The 16,919-nt window shown below is 41.6% G+C and overlaps 1 protein-coding gene across 6 annotated transcripts in view; it reads left to right on the top strand.

The window, feature by feature from the left end:
* Positions 1–16,919, top strand: part of LRP1B (LDL receptor related protein 1B) — a 2,177,452-nt gene that overhangs the window by 1,568,205 nt on the left and 592,328 nt on the right. For all 6 annotated transcript variants that reach the window (XM_082262163.1, XM_082262161.1, XM_082262165.1 and 3 more), the window contains exon 35: positions 3,022–3,153. In XM_082262163.1, coding sequence (XP_082118289.1) covers positions 3,022–3,153 — 132 coding nt within the window. The remainder of the gene's footprint in view (positions 1–3,021; positions 3,154–16,919) is intronic.

A 16,919-nucleotide genomic window follows, 5' to 3' on the forward strand; every position in this document is an offset into this window, starting at 1 on the left:
GCACTCAAGTCACAAGAAAGTTGCATTAACCACTTAAGCCCCAGAAGATTTTACCCCCTTCCTGACCAGGGCCTATTTTGCGATTCGGCACTGCGTGACTTTAACGGACAATTGCGCGGTCGTGCGGCACTGTACCTAAACGAATTTCATGTCCTTTTTTTCCCACAAATAGAGCTTTCTTTTGGTGGTATTTGATCACCTGTGCGATTTTTTACTTTTTGCGCTATATGCAAAAAAAGAGCGTCAATTTTGCAAAAATAACAATATTTTTCACATTTTTTTATATGAAATTCCCCCAAAAAATCTAAATTTTTTAACATTTTAGGCCAATTTGTTTTCTGCTACACATGTTTGGTAAAAAAAATCGCAAAAAGCATATTTCGATTGGTTTGCGCAAAAGTTATTGCGTTTACTAACTAAGGGAAAGATTTTTGTCATTTTTAGTGTTTTTTTTTTTTAACGCGTAATGGCGGCGATCTGCGTTTTTTTTTTGCGGTACTGCGACATTGCGGCCGACAGATCAGACCCTTGACTGACATTTTTGACACTTTTGTGGTTACCAGTGACATTACTACAGTAATCAGTGCTATACATATGCACTGTTACTGCAAAATGACACTGGCAGGGAAGGGGTTAACTTTATTGGGGAAGGAGGGGTTAAGTGTGTCCCTAGGGGCGTGATTCTAACTGTGATTGGACATGGCTACTGGTGTAGGAACAGTGATCAATGGTCCTACATAGTAGAACCGTATGATCACTATTCCTACACAGGGGAGAATGACAGGCGGCTTGTTTACATTAGCCGCCTGCCTTTCTCCCTTCACGGCGGACGATCGCGAGTGACCGGCGGACATCGGGTCCGCCGGTCACACGCACGGACTTCCCAGGGAACGAGCCGGGGCGGGAGCGCGCCTCCCCGGGCGTGCGCTCGCCCGCTATTGGCTCACAAGCGAGTGACAGGCTAGTGATGTACCGGTACGTCACTTTGCCTGGCCGGGGCTGACCGCCGCAGTATATGTACTTGCGGCGGTTGGCAATTGGTTAAATTTGTGCAGGAACCTTTTTTTTAAAATACTTCGACTTTAGGCACATAGATTGGAACAGGTGCCACTGAAAAAAAGGGGCTTTGATTCATAATGTGACTTTGTGTTGCATGACAAAATGCACAAGTGTGAACTAAGCCTTACTGTTTAACCACTTGACGACCGCCAGCAGTACACATACTCCGGAAAGTCGGCTCTATTGCGTGAAACATTGCAATTGTACGTCATTTCATGCAATAGCCAGTGTGGTTGCGCATGCATCAATTTGCAAGAGGGGAGCCAATCTGCGGGTCCAGCCATCGCTCCCCAGAGAGACACAACAAGGTTCTGCCGATGAAACAAGGCAGACCGCCGTTCTGTCAGAGATGAACACAGGGATCCTGCTGTTCAGGAACACAGATCTCTATGTTCATCTAGTGAGTCCAACCCCTAAACAGTTAGCAAGCACCCCCTAGGGACACACTTAACCCTTTGATCACCGCTGATGTAAACCCCTTCCCTGCCAGTGTCATTAGTACAGTAACAGTACAGTAACATATTTTTAGCACTGATCATTGTAACAATGTCACTGGTTCTCTCAAAAGTATCAGTTGGGTGTCTGATCTGTCCTCCGCAATGTCGCAGTCAAGCTAAAAATCGCTGATCGCAGCCATTACATAAATAAACCAAATAAAAATGCCATAAATCTATCCCCTAGTTTGTAGACACGATAACTTTTGCGCAAGCCAATCAATATATACACTTATTGGGATTTTATATTAACAAAAATATGTAGCAGAATACATATTGGCCCAAAATGATGAAAAAAATAAATTTTATTTTTTATAGGCTGTGTTTTTAGCAGAAAGTAAAAAACATTTTTTTTTTTTTTCAGAATTGTCACTCTTTTCTGTTTATAGCGCAAATAAATAAAAAATGCAGAGGTGATCAAATACCACCAAATGAAATCTCTATTTGTGGGGGAAAAAAAACACATCAATTTTATTTGGGTAAAGCGTCGCAAGATCGCGCAATTGTCAGTTAAAGCAACACAATGCCGTATCACAAAAACATGGCCTGGTCATTAAGGGGGTAAAACCTTCCGGTCCTGAAGTGGTTAATAGATTAGTACATCTTTGTGTACTCTTACCCATTTGTAAAAAGGGTCAATGAGGTGTGCGCCTGGCACCCGTAAAGGCTTTCTTATAGGAAGGAGGGTTGCACATGTTTTATTATACACAATGAAATACATTTGTGTTTTGCCTATGAAGTATGGATGACTTGCTTTTTTTTTTTTTTTAAATTGAAATTTACTAAAATTAACTAAAAATGATCATGATATCATTATCAATTTACCATGTAAGAATGTGGAGATAAAGTGATTTTAGCCCTATTGGTGTACTTGAGATGGAGGTTTCTCCTGTTTCATTAGTAAAAATATACTGCATTGTGATTTGCACATTAAATGCTGATGCCTGTGTTTCCTTTCTTTAAAATCAGAATTTATGAAAGTATGAGTAATGACATGGCAAGTTAGTGATAAACCAGTGTGTGATTAATTTGTCCAGGGACTACTGGTTTTGGGTAGAGCTGCCATTTTTTTAATACTTATAGCTTGGTACATACTAACACAGTTGAATACTGCATGCAATATTTATTTATTTATTTTCAATTTTGCATAGTATATATATTTTTTTCAGGGCAAGCTTTGGTGGCCCCACCCCCTTATAACGTCAAGGTTCCACTGAGAACTGAACAGGGGGTTGTTCTGTCTATACTGTAGCTCCATTAGAATTCCCAGTGCTAACTGGAGAGTCCAGCTGTGAAAGAGTAACCGCCTTATAATATCTTAGTGGGAGGGGACTCAGAGTTAAGCAGGGGAGGATCTCTGCCGGAGTCTATGAGAGATAAAGGTGTCTGATGTAGCTGGTGTGTGATTTAACCCTGTGATTCCCAACCAAAATTGAAATGTACTTGTATTTCCTTTTTCTTTGTGCAGGTATAGAGTCATTTCTGATGTATTCTGTCCATGAAGGAATAAGGGGAATTCCACTGGACCCCAGCGATAGAATGGATGCCCTTATGCCCATCTCTGGAACATCATTTGCTGTGGGCATAGACTTCCATGCAGGTAGATCAATAGCAATCGTTGCATTTCTTTAACATATCTTATTCTCTCATTTTATATGTAAAAAAAATGCCCGATAAATGCCTGCAAGAAAAACGGCCAGTTGGAGAGAAGCCATATTCATGTTCTCATAAAAATTATAAGAAAAATGCTCTTTTTTTTCTGGTTCTGGACATGCTACAGAGATGGAACTTCACAGGTACACTTTTTAGACCCCCCAGACACTAAATCCAAATAAAGTCATGCCTGCCTCCACAAATGCCCGATAAATGCCTGCAAGAAAAACGGCCAGGTGGAGAGAAGCCATATTCATGTTCTCATAAAAATTATAAGAAAAATGCTCTTTTTTTTTTCTGGTTCTGGACATGCTACAGAGATGGAACTTCACAGGTACACTTTTTAGACCCCCCAGACACTAAATCCAAAAAAAGTCATGCCTGCCTCCAAAAATGCCCGATAAATGCCTGCAAGAAAAAATGCAAGGTGTAGAGAAGCCGCCACACTGCTGTATTAATAATTATAAAAAAAATTATATATTATTTTTGGGTTCTGGACATGCTACAGAGATGAAACTTTACAGAGACACTTTTTAGACCCCCCAGACACTAAATCCAAAAAAAGTCATGCCTGCCTCCAAAAATGCCCGATAAATGCCTACAAGAAAAACGGCCAGGTGTAGAGAAGCCATATTCATGTGCTACTAAAAATTATAAGAAAACTGCTCTTTTTTTCTTGTTCAGGACAATTTTTATGGAAAGTCGGATCACAAGTCGGATCACAAGTCGCTTCAATTAAGATAAGGAGGCGACTCCCATTGAAGTATATGGGACAAGCCGGATCACAAGTCGCCTCAAAGTAGTACAGGACCCTTTTCTGAAGTCGGAGCGACTTCAGTCGTGCCAATTAAGACGGCACTGATTGATTAACATTGCTTTTGTTATGTCAAACGACTTGGGGCGACTTGAGGGCATGCAAGTTGCCTCACAAGTCACGCTAGTGTGAATGGGCTCTAATTCTTCCTCAATCTTTCCCTATTAGTGTCTATACTTACCTTTATTTCTGCTCTAAATTTTATCCCCTACTTTAAAAAACCCTGGTACTTCTGGGTATAGCAGAACAGGTGACACAACCTCCCTCTTAATAATTTAGTATGAGTAGCTATTTCGAACACCCCCCATTATTGTAACATTGTGGTGGAGGGAGCAGTGACATGCCATTAAATGTGAATTTGCCAACAATAATAGGTATTGCTTTACCCAAATGACTTGATAGATCTTTTTTCTAAAAAGAATGTCCAGCAATAGTTTAAATTTGTCCATATACTCACAAGGGGGCATTTTTTGGTCTCCTTCCAAAAATGCTAAATATCTGGCTAGCTTTAAAGAGGACCAGAACTGTCTACATTGTGCTAAGAAAGGGCAGGCAGAGGGCAAATGACTAATCATCAATAATGCATGTAGTCTCCCATCAGCTATTCCTTTTCCCATTACTGTGGTTGATCTACAGTACTAAAGCTGAAGAATGAAAAATCTGGTGCAGCACTGTACAGAAACCAATGAGCCTCCAGCTTTTTTTTTTTTTTTTTTCCAAAGCTTAATTGAACTAGCTGACGTTAGAAGTGAATTGGCTACCATGCACAACTGTACCAGATTTTTAATTCTCCAGTTTTAGTAAATCAACCCCCGTGACTTACCTTGCCTTGTTCTGCTCTCTATGTGTGGAGGGGGTCTTGGTAAAGGAGCAGACCTTTAAATCAAACTCTTCCTTACTCTTTTCTAAATGAGGGAAATGCCGTTTTGATGCTTTCATGAGAGCCCCTTTGAAAAATCTCTCCTCTCTTCTGATTTTCCCCTACAGTGGGATGTCGCCATCACTCTTTTGCAAACGTATACTCTAATTTTTTGGTGCAATGTCCCATCAGTCAAATGAGCCAAAATTTCGGTGCTGCCCAAAGTTCCTTCCTTAATGTATAACCAACAGCAAAATTTGTTTTTTGCTTGTTTTAGATAGAGTGGGAAGGGATTGCAACAACTGTCAGTTTTTATCACCGTCTGTGCTCCTGTTCAGGAGATTCCCCCTCTCTATTTGACCTGTTTACCATTATAATTGTAAGTGAAAGTAAATGAAAATTTAGAATTTTGAGTTTTCCCTAGAAAAGTAAAAGACTTTTGGGTCATAATAGAGAGGTGGACAATGGCAGGAATATGATATCCTATGAGATGGAATACCCTGCAATGGATGTCTTATCTACTGGCCATAGGAGATCTGCGCACGACAGGATTTGATAAGTATACCATACTTTTCTTGGATGTGGGACTTTCTTATATTTTAAAGCATGACCTTTATAGATTACAATTGTTATCTTTGGAACTGTGATTGGAGGTTCTAGACCATTGTTTACCCTACCAGTGTGGCTAATCTTACAGTGCGAGAGAGAAATTCAAGGAATTGAAAATCACCTGTTTGGGTATAGTAGTTTACACCTGACTTTCTGGTTAGATTTACAGCAGGATTGCACCCTCTGAATCTTGATCAGCGATCCTCCTCTGGACCACTGCACTATTTAAATCATAGACGTGCGCAGGGGGTGTGCCAGGGGTGCCTAGGCACACAATAATCACTATGTGCGGTGGTCTACTGCCTAAGCCCCCCCCCCCCCCCCCCGATGACCACCTGTCCTACAGTTCTGTTGACTTCCCTCCTCTCCTCTCCCCCCAGCTGCTGCAGGGGATGTTTAAGGATGGAGAGCGGATGAAGGGGCTCGTAAATATGTAATTTACCGGCCCCTTCCTTTTCTAAATGAACACAGTGAACACACACTCTCACTGTGTCCATTCATAACTAAAGCATAGTGAACTGTGTTTCCTATGCTTCAGTTTGTGAATGAACAGGAAGTCGCTCAGCACAGAGAACTTCCCAATCATTCACTGTCCAGTGCAGCTGAGGCTGCAGAAAAAAAGCATGTGTGTTTGAGCTTTTGGGGTGTACATCCTAATACAATAGGCAGCGCAAACCTGTGATTTTAATATTTTCTGGATACATCTCACATCACCATCATACATTTGTATTTTTCTCATTATGAACTGTGTGAACCCTTAAATTGATCATATCTAAGAACCGTGGCTCTGGTGCCGAGACATCTAGTTAAGGGACTATATTGGACTGTTCCTCTGCAGGATCATCTGCCCAGTATCACTGAACCTAGCACTAGCCAAGGGGCAGCATTAAGTACATTTACAGAATACTTGTGCTCATAGACATATATATATATATATATATATATATATATATATATATATATATATATATATATATATATATATATATATATGGTGGACATTTATTGGAGTGAATATTTTGTGACGTGGTACCAATTTTATTGTTAGATCTTTCCTTTCTTGACATAAATAAACATTTTTCTAGTGGATACAGTAATTTCAATTAAATAACATTTTTTTTTTTTTTTATATGAGAAGGTTGAGCCAAATTAGGCCTGTTATTCTCAGGTATTGTCTCATGTTCTTCATCGATAGCTCCCATCTCATTCATATTTTGCCTTGTGTATAGCTCAAAGGGATATTTTGCAATACTATTAAGGGCATTATCTTGAGGGTCATCAAATCCTAATGTATAAACTAACGCAGTGCCGTACTGCATAAAAATGGCCTGGTCATTTTTTGGGGGGAGGGGGGTAAATCTTTCGGAGGTCAAGTGGTTAACAAACCAACGTTTCAGGAACACAGAGGAAAGCTGACCAACAGAAAACCCATGATTGCAACTACAACATATTTACACACAAATCATAATTTGCCAAACTTGGTTTACCTTAGACCACCCCCTATCAGAACATGCACATTGTGCCACCAGGGCTGAAACTACACAGACCAACCTCAAAAAATGAGAGCAACTTGCACATGAACTCCAGTTCTCTACACTTTCCTAACTGGATTTTGGCGTGATGGCTCTTACTTTACATTGATACAAAAATAACAGAGGGTTCTTATCCTCCCCACTCCATCCAAAACCAAAAAAAAAAAGTTTTTGGTTTAAATATACATTAACCACTTAAGCCCCGGAAGATTTTACCCCCTTCCTGACCAGGGCCTATTTTGCGTGACTTTAACGGACAATTGCGCGGTCATGCGACGCTGTACCTAAACTAATTTGACGTCCTTTTTTTCCCACAAACAGAGCTTTCTTTTGGTGGTATTTGATCACCTGATGCGATTTTTTGATCAAAAAAAAAGCGTCAATTTTGCAAAAATAACAATATTTTTCACATTTTTTATATGAAATTCCCCCCAAAAAATTTAAAAATCAAAATTATTTAACATTTTAGGCCAATTTGTTTTATGCTACATATGTTTGGTAAAAAAAATTGCAAAATGCGTATTTTGCTTGGTTTGCGCAAAAGTTATTGTGTTTACTAACTAAGGGAAAGATTTTTTGTTGTTTTTTTTCTTAACGCGTAATGGCGGCGATCTGCGATTTTTTTTTGCAGTACTGCGACATTGCGGAGGACAGATCGGACCCTTGACTGACATTTTTGACACTTTTGGGGTTACCAGTGACATTACTACAGTAATAAGTGCTATACATATGCACTGTTACGGTAAAAATGACACTGGCAGTGAAGGGGTTAACGTTTTTGGAGAGGGAGGGGTTAAGTGTGTACCTAGGGGCGTGTTTCTAACTGTGATTGGCTGTGGCTTGAGGTGTAGGAACAGTGATCAACGGTCCTACATAGTAGAACCGTATGATCACTATTCTTACACAGGGGAGAATGACAGGCGGCTTGTTTACATTAGCCGCCTGCCTTTCTCCCGCTCTAACGGACGATCGCAAGTGACCAGCGGACATCGGGTCCGCCAGGCACACGCGAGGGGGGGTCCGTGACCGATCGGGAGCGGGAGCGCGCATCCGGCGGCGCGCGCACGCTCCTCAGAGCCTCAAAGGCTAATGACGTACCGATACGTCACTTTGCCTGTGAGGGGCTGACCGCCGCAGTATATGTACTTGCGGCGGTCGACAAGTGGTTAAGCTTCATTTAGCACAAGGTGAACACAATTAAACAGATGGTTCTAGTACTGTTGTTTGAAACAAAACAAGCACAGCCAATGTAGAGACCAGCACCTGGAAGATTACGATAGAGAAGTTAAACTACCGTGACTTATCCACCAGGTACATTTTCCCTTGAATCTTCTTTCATATCATCCATCGTAACTACGCAAGAGGATATAAAAACGGTCAATTCATGTCTTAGTGCATAAAAATAGCCAAACAACAATAATGTCTCCAATAGCAATGATGCACTTTTAGAACATTTTTATTATGAGACAAGAACATTTATATAAATACACAGGAAGAAGATTCTTTCAGCTGTTATTTTATAAGTTCATCTCTGTTCTCTCATGCAAGGAAAGATTTTTACAGTTGACTAAGATGGGTACTTATGTGTCACAGTAGTATATCATTACCTTACTATATATAACTTGCTATGTATAAATAATTCTGCATTACATTTTTGTCCTTATTTTAGAGTGAGTCACCATCAAAAAAATTACTGAAACATAGAGAGCTGCTATTAGAGATTGGGTTAGTCACCAGTGGTGGGCAGCTCAAATGCTTCTAAGACAGGTGCTTGACCTGCTGGAGCGAAAATGTCCACATGGCCTAAGATGAACTTCCAGATTATGCAGAATCTTTGAAAAATCATTATAAAAATTCTGTCCTGGGTGTAAATTATCCAATTACCTCTTGGCTGCTCATTTTTTACCCTACATATTTGTGACTACAGGCTTAAAGCATTTCTAGAGCCAAAACTGTTTATACTGTTTTGGATAGTGTAGAAGGGTAGAAACTTCTGGTTGAATTTTGTGGATCCGTTCATATCCAGGGTCACCCCCGAGGACGACAGAGTTTATTATCACTGAAGTGCAAGAACCGCAAGATTTGCTCAAATTTAGTCTTGGCCATGGCAGCAGAGAACATGGGCATATGATGAATTAGGTCAGTGGAACAATATGATCGCAACTCACACTTGTTAGTGATGCCCATGAGGAGGAATAGGCCCAGAAAGGTTTTAAATTTGGAAACAGTGATCCTTTTCATGCAAATTCTCTGGCAAGGGTCAAATTTGGATTTGCGGCGATGAATTGATTGGCATATAAATTGATTTGGTCCACAATAGATCTGTAAAGATCTTCTGTGAAAAAACAGCTCATAAAAACCAAGGGGAGTAAAATTGGCTGTTTCCACCTGAATTCTGGGTTGGCCAGTGAATGGGGAAAGTACAGGCGCTGCAGAGGTGGTGGGCTCCCAATTTAGGATTTCCAAGCGAATCAGGAAGGACAATATGGGCTCTAAGGGCCTGTCTTCAAATTATTGGTTTCCGCGGGACACTACTTGTGCTAGCCACCGCACCAGCTTGAATTGCACTTATGGGACTCGCCATGTCACCAAGTTTGGACATTTTGGCCAATAAATGTATAGGTACCTAGTATGACTTACGGGTAAAAAAGCACCTGGTTGTCAAGAGCTGTTTGAATCTCTACCAAAATTTTAACTGCTAGTGCTAGCAGAGATCAGGTCTGACTCTGCTAATGCTGCGGTTTATTGTGCTGTGTATTGGAAGTGACAGTAATCTGCTGATTCTGCACATGTTGGGGGGAGCTAAATGCAGGTGCTGGCAGGTGTCGGGGATGATCCTGCTAACGCTGCGTTTTGGGAACACTATACTAAACTACTGGGGACACTAGTATAGTTCTGATCAGATCAACGATATTGATCTGTTCAGAGAATATACCAGTAATGGAGGTGCTTAGTATGTGTCACTGGCAATCAAGGGGTTAACACGTATTACTAAATATGTGGTGGGCAATCTGATGCTGTCCTGGATTGATGCTTACTAACGTTAACGCTAACTGATGTCACCTGTGACACTAATACATTGATCAGAAAAAATGATCTGTATACTATAATAGTGACACTGTGACAGGGCAATGAAGGGGTTAACTGGGGGTGATCAGGGGGTTAAATCTTTATTAGGGGATATATGGTGGGTACCCTCTAACTACCACTAACTGTCTCTCACACTAACTGAAGTCACAAGTGACAGTAATACAGTGATCAGTAAATGTATCTGTATACTATATATAGAATACACTGTGACAGGGAGTGAAAGAGTCAACAGGGGGTGATCAGGGGGTTAAATATTTATTAGGGGATATATGGTGGGTACCCTAAACCTATCTGGGAATACCACTAACTGCCTCTCACACTAAATGAAGTAGCAAGTGACAGTAATACAGTGATCAGTAAATGTATCTGTATACTGTATTTAGTGACACTGTGACAGGGAGTGAAAGGGTTAACTGGGGGGGGGGGGGGTCAGGGGGTTAAATGTGTGGCTATGTGTACTGGTGTCAGTGTAGTGCTTGGTTAATCACTGTCTGATGTTCTCTCTTCTCACGCTGGAGCTGAAAAGGGTTCCAGGAGAGAAGATTGCATAATTTCCTGTGCCTGTGTTTACATTACACAGGCACAGGACGTTCTGCAATTGGCCAGAACCGATCACTAGGTCCAGGCCAAAAATCATTGGCCTGGACCTGATGACTAATCAGTACTAAACGTAATCAGAACATTGCGAGGACCGGTTTGTCGGTTCATGCAGCCGAGCCAACTTGCCGTAGTAAATCTGCGTTGGGTGGTCGGCAACTGGTTAATAGAGTGCTTTTGTGTTACCAGATTGTTGATGTGTCAACAGTGATATGTTATTAGAACTCTTCTTATCTTAACAGAAACCTACAATTTCTAATGAGACAGATGTTTAGGTTTCCAAATATAACCTATTCTATTTCTGTCTTGGTTTTTGAAGCTGTGATGACTTCTTATATGTAAATTAGCTGTTCATATAAACCAAACATCCATAAAAAATATAAAAATACTCACATATGCAACTCCTATAGCGTATTCATTCTTCCACTTGCACATTTATGATTTGAAGCCATTTAGCACATTGGTATTCTTTTTCCAAGAAAGAATTGTTCCAATGCTTATCTGAGCATTGGAAGTAATGCGTATCTGAGTTTTTGTTTGAGAGACATATAGTATGGGTGATTACAATAGTCCCACTGGGTCCTCCAAAGGTACATAGTGAGTGACAGTAATTTAGCCACCCTGTTTGTGCCTGTGAACTTGATGAAATATAGTATTTTTTTCTAAATAAAGATAGATGAAATCACACAGCGTGAAGAAAACATTTTATGGTGCAGCAATGCAGGTCGTTCTGTCTTGATGATGATGCAGTAGCCTTTCTAAGTGTCAGGATAACATGCACTTGTGGCGGTGATCATAGTTCACAAAAGTGTCACACAGTCTTCATGCAGCATCTGAACCTTAGAAAAGAGATAAAGAAGGTGACACATCTTCATTTTCAGTGTTTTTTCCTTCCAAGATTTGATGTTCACAGCGAGTGTCTAAAATAATCATTTCTCTGCCTCTCCTTTCCTATCCTCTACTCTTCCTTTTTCTTTCCCTTTCTATTTCCCTTTCCCTGAATTCCTCTCATTTCTCTTTCCCTGCATTCCTCTTCTTTCTCTTTCCCTGCATTCCTCTCCTTTGCCTTTCACTGCATTCCTTCTCTTTTCCCTTTTAATTCCCCTCTCTCTGCATTTCTCTCCTTTCTCTTTCCTGCTCTCATTTTCCTCTCCCTTTCCCTGCATTGCTCTCTTTTCCTTTTTTTGTTTCCCTTTCCCTGCATTTCTCTTCTTTCCCTTCCCCTTCCCCTTTCCCTGCATTCCTCCCCTTTCCTATTCCCTGCCTTCCTCTCCTTTATCTTCTCCTTTCCCTACATACCTCTCCTTTCACTGCATTACTCTCCTTTTCCTTTCCCTGTATTCCTCTACTTTCCCTTTTACTTCTGCTTTCTCTGCAATCATCTCCTTTCTCTTTCCCTGCATTGCTCTCCTTTTCCTCTACCTTTCCCTGCATTGTTACCTTTCCCTGCATTGCTCTTCCTTTCCTTTTCACTGCATTTCTCTCCTTACCCTTCCCCTTTCCCTTAATTTTCTCCTTTCTCATTTCCTGCATTCCTCTCATTTTCCTTTACCTGCATTGCTCCCTTTCCCCTCTCCCTTTCCATGCATTGCTCTCCTTTCCCTTTTTGTTTCCCTTTCCCTGAAATTCTCTCCTTCCCATTTCTCAGCATTCCTCTCCTTCCCCATTTCCTGCATTCCTCTCCTTTACCTTCTCCTTTCCCTACATACCTCTCCTTTCGCTGCATTCCTCTTCTTTCCCTGCATTCCTCTTCTTTCCCTGCATTGTTCTCCTTTCCCTCTCCCTTTCCCTGCATTGCTCTTCTTTGCCTTTTCCCTGCATTTCTCTCCTTCCCCTTCCCCTTTCCATGCATTCCCCTTCTTTCCCCTTTCCTGCATTCCTCTCATTTTCCTTTGCCTGCATTGCTCTCTTTTCCCTCTCCCTTTCCCTGCATTGCTCTCTTTTCCCTTTTCATTTCCCTTTCCCTGCATTTCTCTCCTTCCCCTTCCCATTTCCCTGCATTCCTCTCCTTCCCATTCCCTGCATTCCTCTCCTTTCTCTTCTCCTTTCCCTACATTCCTCTCCTTTTGCTGCATTCCTCTCCTTTCTCTTCCCCTTTCCCTACATTCCTCTCCTTTCCCTTTCCCTGCATCCCTCTTTCTTTTTCCCTTTCTCTGAATTCCTCTTCTGTCCCTTTCCCTGCATTCCTCTTCTTTCCCTTCAATTTGACTCCTACTTTTGCCCCTTGTGACAGCAATGGGCCAATCGCAAGGCACCAGTTCTGCCCCATAGGAAAGGGGTAATATGTTACATGCTCACCCATACCCAGAGGTGAAAGGAATTTCACTTATGGCGCTTTTCCACTGCATGGAACCGAACGGTTCGGCTCGCTTTTGTGCTTTTCCACTGCTGGTACCGCATGGTACAGTGTAGGAACGGTTCGGTACGGTACAGCGGCGCTTTTCCACTGCATAGAACCGAACGGTATGGCTCTCAAAAACAGTACCACCTCGATTGTGGCTCTCAAAAACAGTACCACCTCGATTGTGGTTCCAAGAGGTACCATACCCGGTACCATATCCCACAATCCTTTGCATGCAGTCACTACTAGCCACTAATTGGTCAGAGAATCGTTGTTATCCCACCCACTTAACTTTAGTACTACTTTAGTGGAAAAGCAAACCATACCGTACCGAACCGTTCCAACACCGTACCATGCGGTACCAGTAGTGGAAAAGCAAACCGGGCCAAGCAGGGCCAAGTAGAGCCGAGCCGGTACTTGCAGTGGAAAAGTGCCATTAGCTTGCAGGGGACTAATTAAAGCAGTGTCCCCATTCAAACCATTGAAAGGATGAAGGCTGAAGTAATAAGAGGATGCCTCAGGGAGATTCTCATGGCAAAGATTGTGCAGCTAGGCAAGCGTGGAGGGATCTGTAGAGGTGTAGAGGGTGGAGGGATCTGTTAAAGACAATTTGTACTTAAGGTATAGTTGTCCTTTAATCTGTAACTTGTTATTCATGAAGACATCAAAACTTTCACACAAAAATGGTCAACAAAAGTAACATGCATTGGGTGGCATAGTTATTAGTTAAGTGTGTGTGTGTGTGTGTGTGTGTGTGTGTGTGGGGGGGGGTGCAGAGTGCTGCAGGTACTTTTACATTTTGAGCTTTCATTGCCTTTGTTGAAAATTGGCAGTAAACAATAGACTCAAATCCATTGCATATTTTTTTATTTTTTTCTATCGAATATCTGGAGGTTACCATATTTAGATTTATGTTTTGCATCCGGGCTGAGAACTCAGTCTGATTAATTTTTACAGCCTTGATTGTCGACACGCATTTCCAGTCCCAAAAATAATTACATTCTGCTGCAGTTCTTCAACATTGCTGCATTTTATTGATCATAAAATGATCTGTTGCTGTGAATCTGGAAAGGTACAAGTGCCTCTTTAAAGTGCTTTTAATATTTTGTATTTTGTTTTATATCTGGATTTTCTGTGAAAAATATGAAACTTGTTCTTGTGCTGAGCCCAATTAAGTATACTTAAAACAGCAACAGAAAGATTTTGTTTTTAAGTCAAGTAATCTGTTTTTATTAAAGGTACTTATATAGTACCATCAATTTACCCAGTGCTTTACATATCTATTTTACATTCACAGTCCCTGCCTTCAAGGAGCTTACAATCTAAGGTCCCTAACTCACATGTATACATGAACATACTAGGGCCAATTTAGACAGGAGCTATTTAACCACTTGCCCACCGCCCTCCACAGTTTTACTGCGGCAGGCTGGCTTGGCTGTGCAAATGGACGTAAGGGTACGTTGGTTTGCGGGAGTGGTGGAGGGGGGCGAGTGCACGCCACTGGCAGTGCACTCCCACCCCCACTAGGCAGCGGGGATGCCGAGCCACGGGACCAACGGCCGTGATTGCCGCTGGGCACCCGTGATCGCTCCCCGCTGAGAGAGAAGGACCGACAGTTGTAAACACAGCTGACCGTTGTTCTCTCTGAAATGATCACAGAGCGCCTGTAATCCTTCTATGTAGGATCACATGTCTCTATGATTATTTCACTCCCCCCACAGGTAGAAAACACTCCCCTAGGCTCAACCTTAACCCTTTGATCACCCCTTGGTTAACCCCTTCCCTGCCAGTGTCATTATTACAGTAGCAGTGCATATTTTTAGCACCGATTACTGTAGTAATGTCACTGGTCCCCCAAAAGTGTCAAAAATGTCAGTTAGGGGTGTGACGTGTCTACCGCAATGTCGCAGTCCCGCTAAAAATCGCAGATCACCACCATTATTACTAAAATATATAAATAAATAAATAAAACTGACATAAATCTTTCCCCTAGTTTGTAGATGCAATAACTTTTACGCAAACCAATCAAGATATGGTCATTGCAATTTTATTTACAAAAAAAATATGTAGCAGAATACAAATTGGCCTACAATGATTAAAAATTTAGATTTTCATTTTTTTTTTTTTTTGGGGAAATGTTATATAGCAGAATGTGAAAAATATATATATTTTTTTCAGAATTGCTCTTTTTTTGTTTATAGCGCAAAAAATAAAAATCGCACAGGTGATCAAATACCACCAAAAGAAAGCTCTGTTTGTGGGAAAAAAAGGACGTCAATTTTATTTTGGTACAGTGTTGCACGACCGGGCAATTGTCCCTTAAAGCAATGCAGTGCCAAATCGCAAAAAACGTCCTGGTCATTAAGGGGGTAAATCCTTCCGGTCCAGAACTGATTAACCTACCAGCATGTCTTTGGAGTGTGGGAGGAAGCTGGAGTACCTGGAGGAAAATCATGCTGATACAGGAAGAACATGCAAACTCCAGGCAGGTAGCGCTGTGGTTGGGATTTCAACTGATGACCTAAGGGCTGCTAGGTGGAAGTCCTACCTATTTAGCCACTGTTCTGCCCCCAAAAAGTTCTGGTATTCCAGAATGTAGGACATATGCTCATGGCATTTAAATTGAGGTCTGTTCATTTTATTTATAAATGAAGGGAAATTATAATGGTTTTAGAGCAAGTTTTTCTTTTAAAGAGATACTATCACTTTAACCATTGAGTGCAAAGTAACATTGTTTCTGTGTAGTCCATCAACGAGCAAGTTATACTTACAAATCCACACTACTTTGCAGCCTTCCTGTTGCTTAAATAGAATTACCACTTAAGCCCCGGAGGATTTGGCTGCTCAAAGACCAGGGCCTATTTTGCAATTCGGCACTGCGTGAATTTAACGGACAATTGCGCGGTCGTGCGACTCTGTACCCAAATTAAATTGACGTCCTTTTTTTTCCCACAAACAGAGCTTTCTTTTGGTGCTATTTTATCACCTGTGCGATTTCTGTTTTTTGCGCTATAACCACTTGCCGACCGCCGCACGCCGATCTACGTCGGCGGTCAGCCCCTCACAGGCAAAGTGACGTAGGGCTACGTCACTAGCTTGTGAGGGTCTAGGGAGCGAGCGCGCGCCGCCGGAGGTGCGCTCCCGCTCCCGCGTGGTCACGGACCCCCCCGCGCGTGTGACCGGCGGACCCGATGTCCGCCGGCCACTCTGCGATCGGCGGGGGAGAGGGAGAAAGTCAGGCAGCTTGTGTAAACAAGCTGCCTGTCATTCTCCCCTCTGTATGAGAGCTGATCATATGGATCTACTATGTAGATCCGTTGATCACTCTGCATACAGCTGAAGCCACAGCCAATCACAGTAAGAATCATGCCCCTAGGGACACACACAGCCCCTCCCTCTCAAATAAAGTTAACCCCTTCACTACCAGTGTATTTTTACAGTAACAGTGCATATATATAGCACTGATTACTGTAGAAATGTCACTGGTAACCCCAAAAGTGTCAAAAATGTCAGTCAAGGGTCCGATCTGTCCGCCGCAATGTCGCAGTACCGCAAAAAAAATTGCAGATCGCCGCCATTACGCGTTAAAAAAAAAAACAACAAAAATGACAAAAATCTTTCCCTTAGTCAGTAAACGCAATAACTTTTGCGTAAACCAATCAAAATACGCTTTTTGCGATTTTTTTTACCAAACATAGGTAGCATAAAACAAATTGGCTGAAAATGTTAAAAAATTTTGATTTTTACATTTTTTTTGGGGGGAATTTCATATAAAAAAAAGGGAAAAATATTGCTATTTTTGCAAAATTGACGCTCTTTTTTTGTTTATAGCGCGTGATCAAAAAATCGCACAGGTGATCAAATACCGCCA

Source organism: Pelophylax lessonae, assembly GCF_965119305.1.
Source record: "Pelophylax lessonae genome assembly, chromosome: 6".
In the NCBI taxonomy this organism is placed as follows: domain Eukaryota; kingdom Metazoa; phylum Chordata; class Amphibia; order Anura; family Ranidae; genus Pelophylax; species Pelophylax lessonae.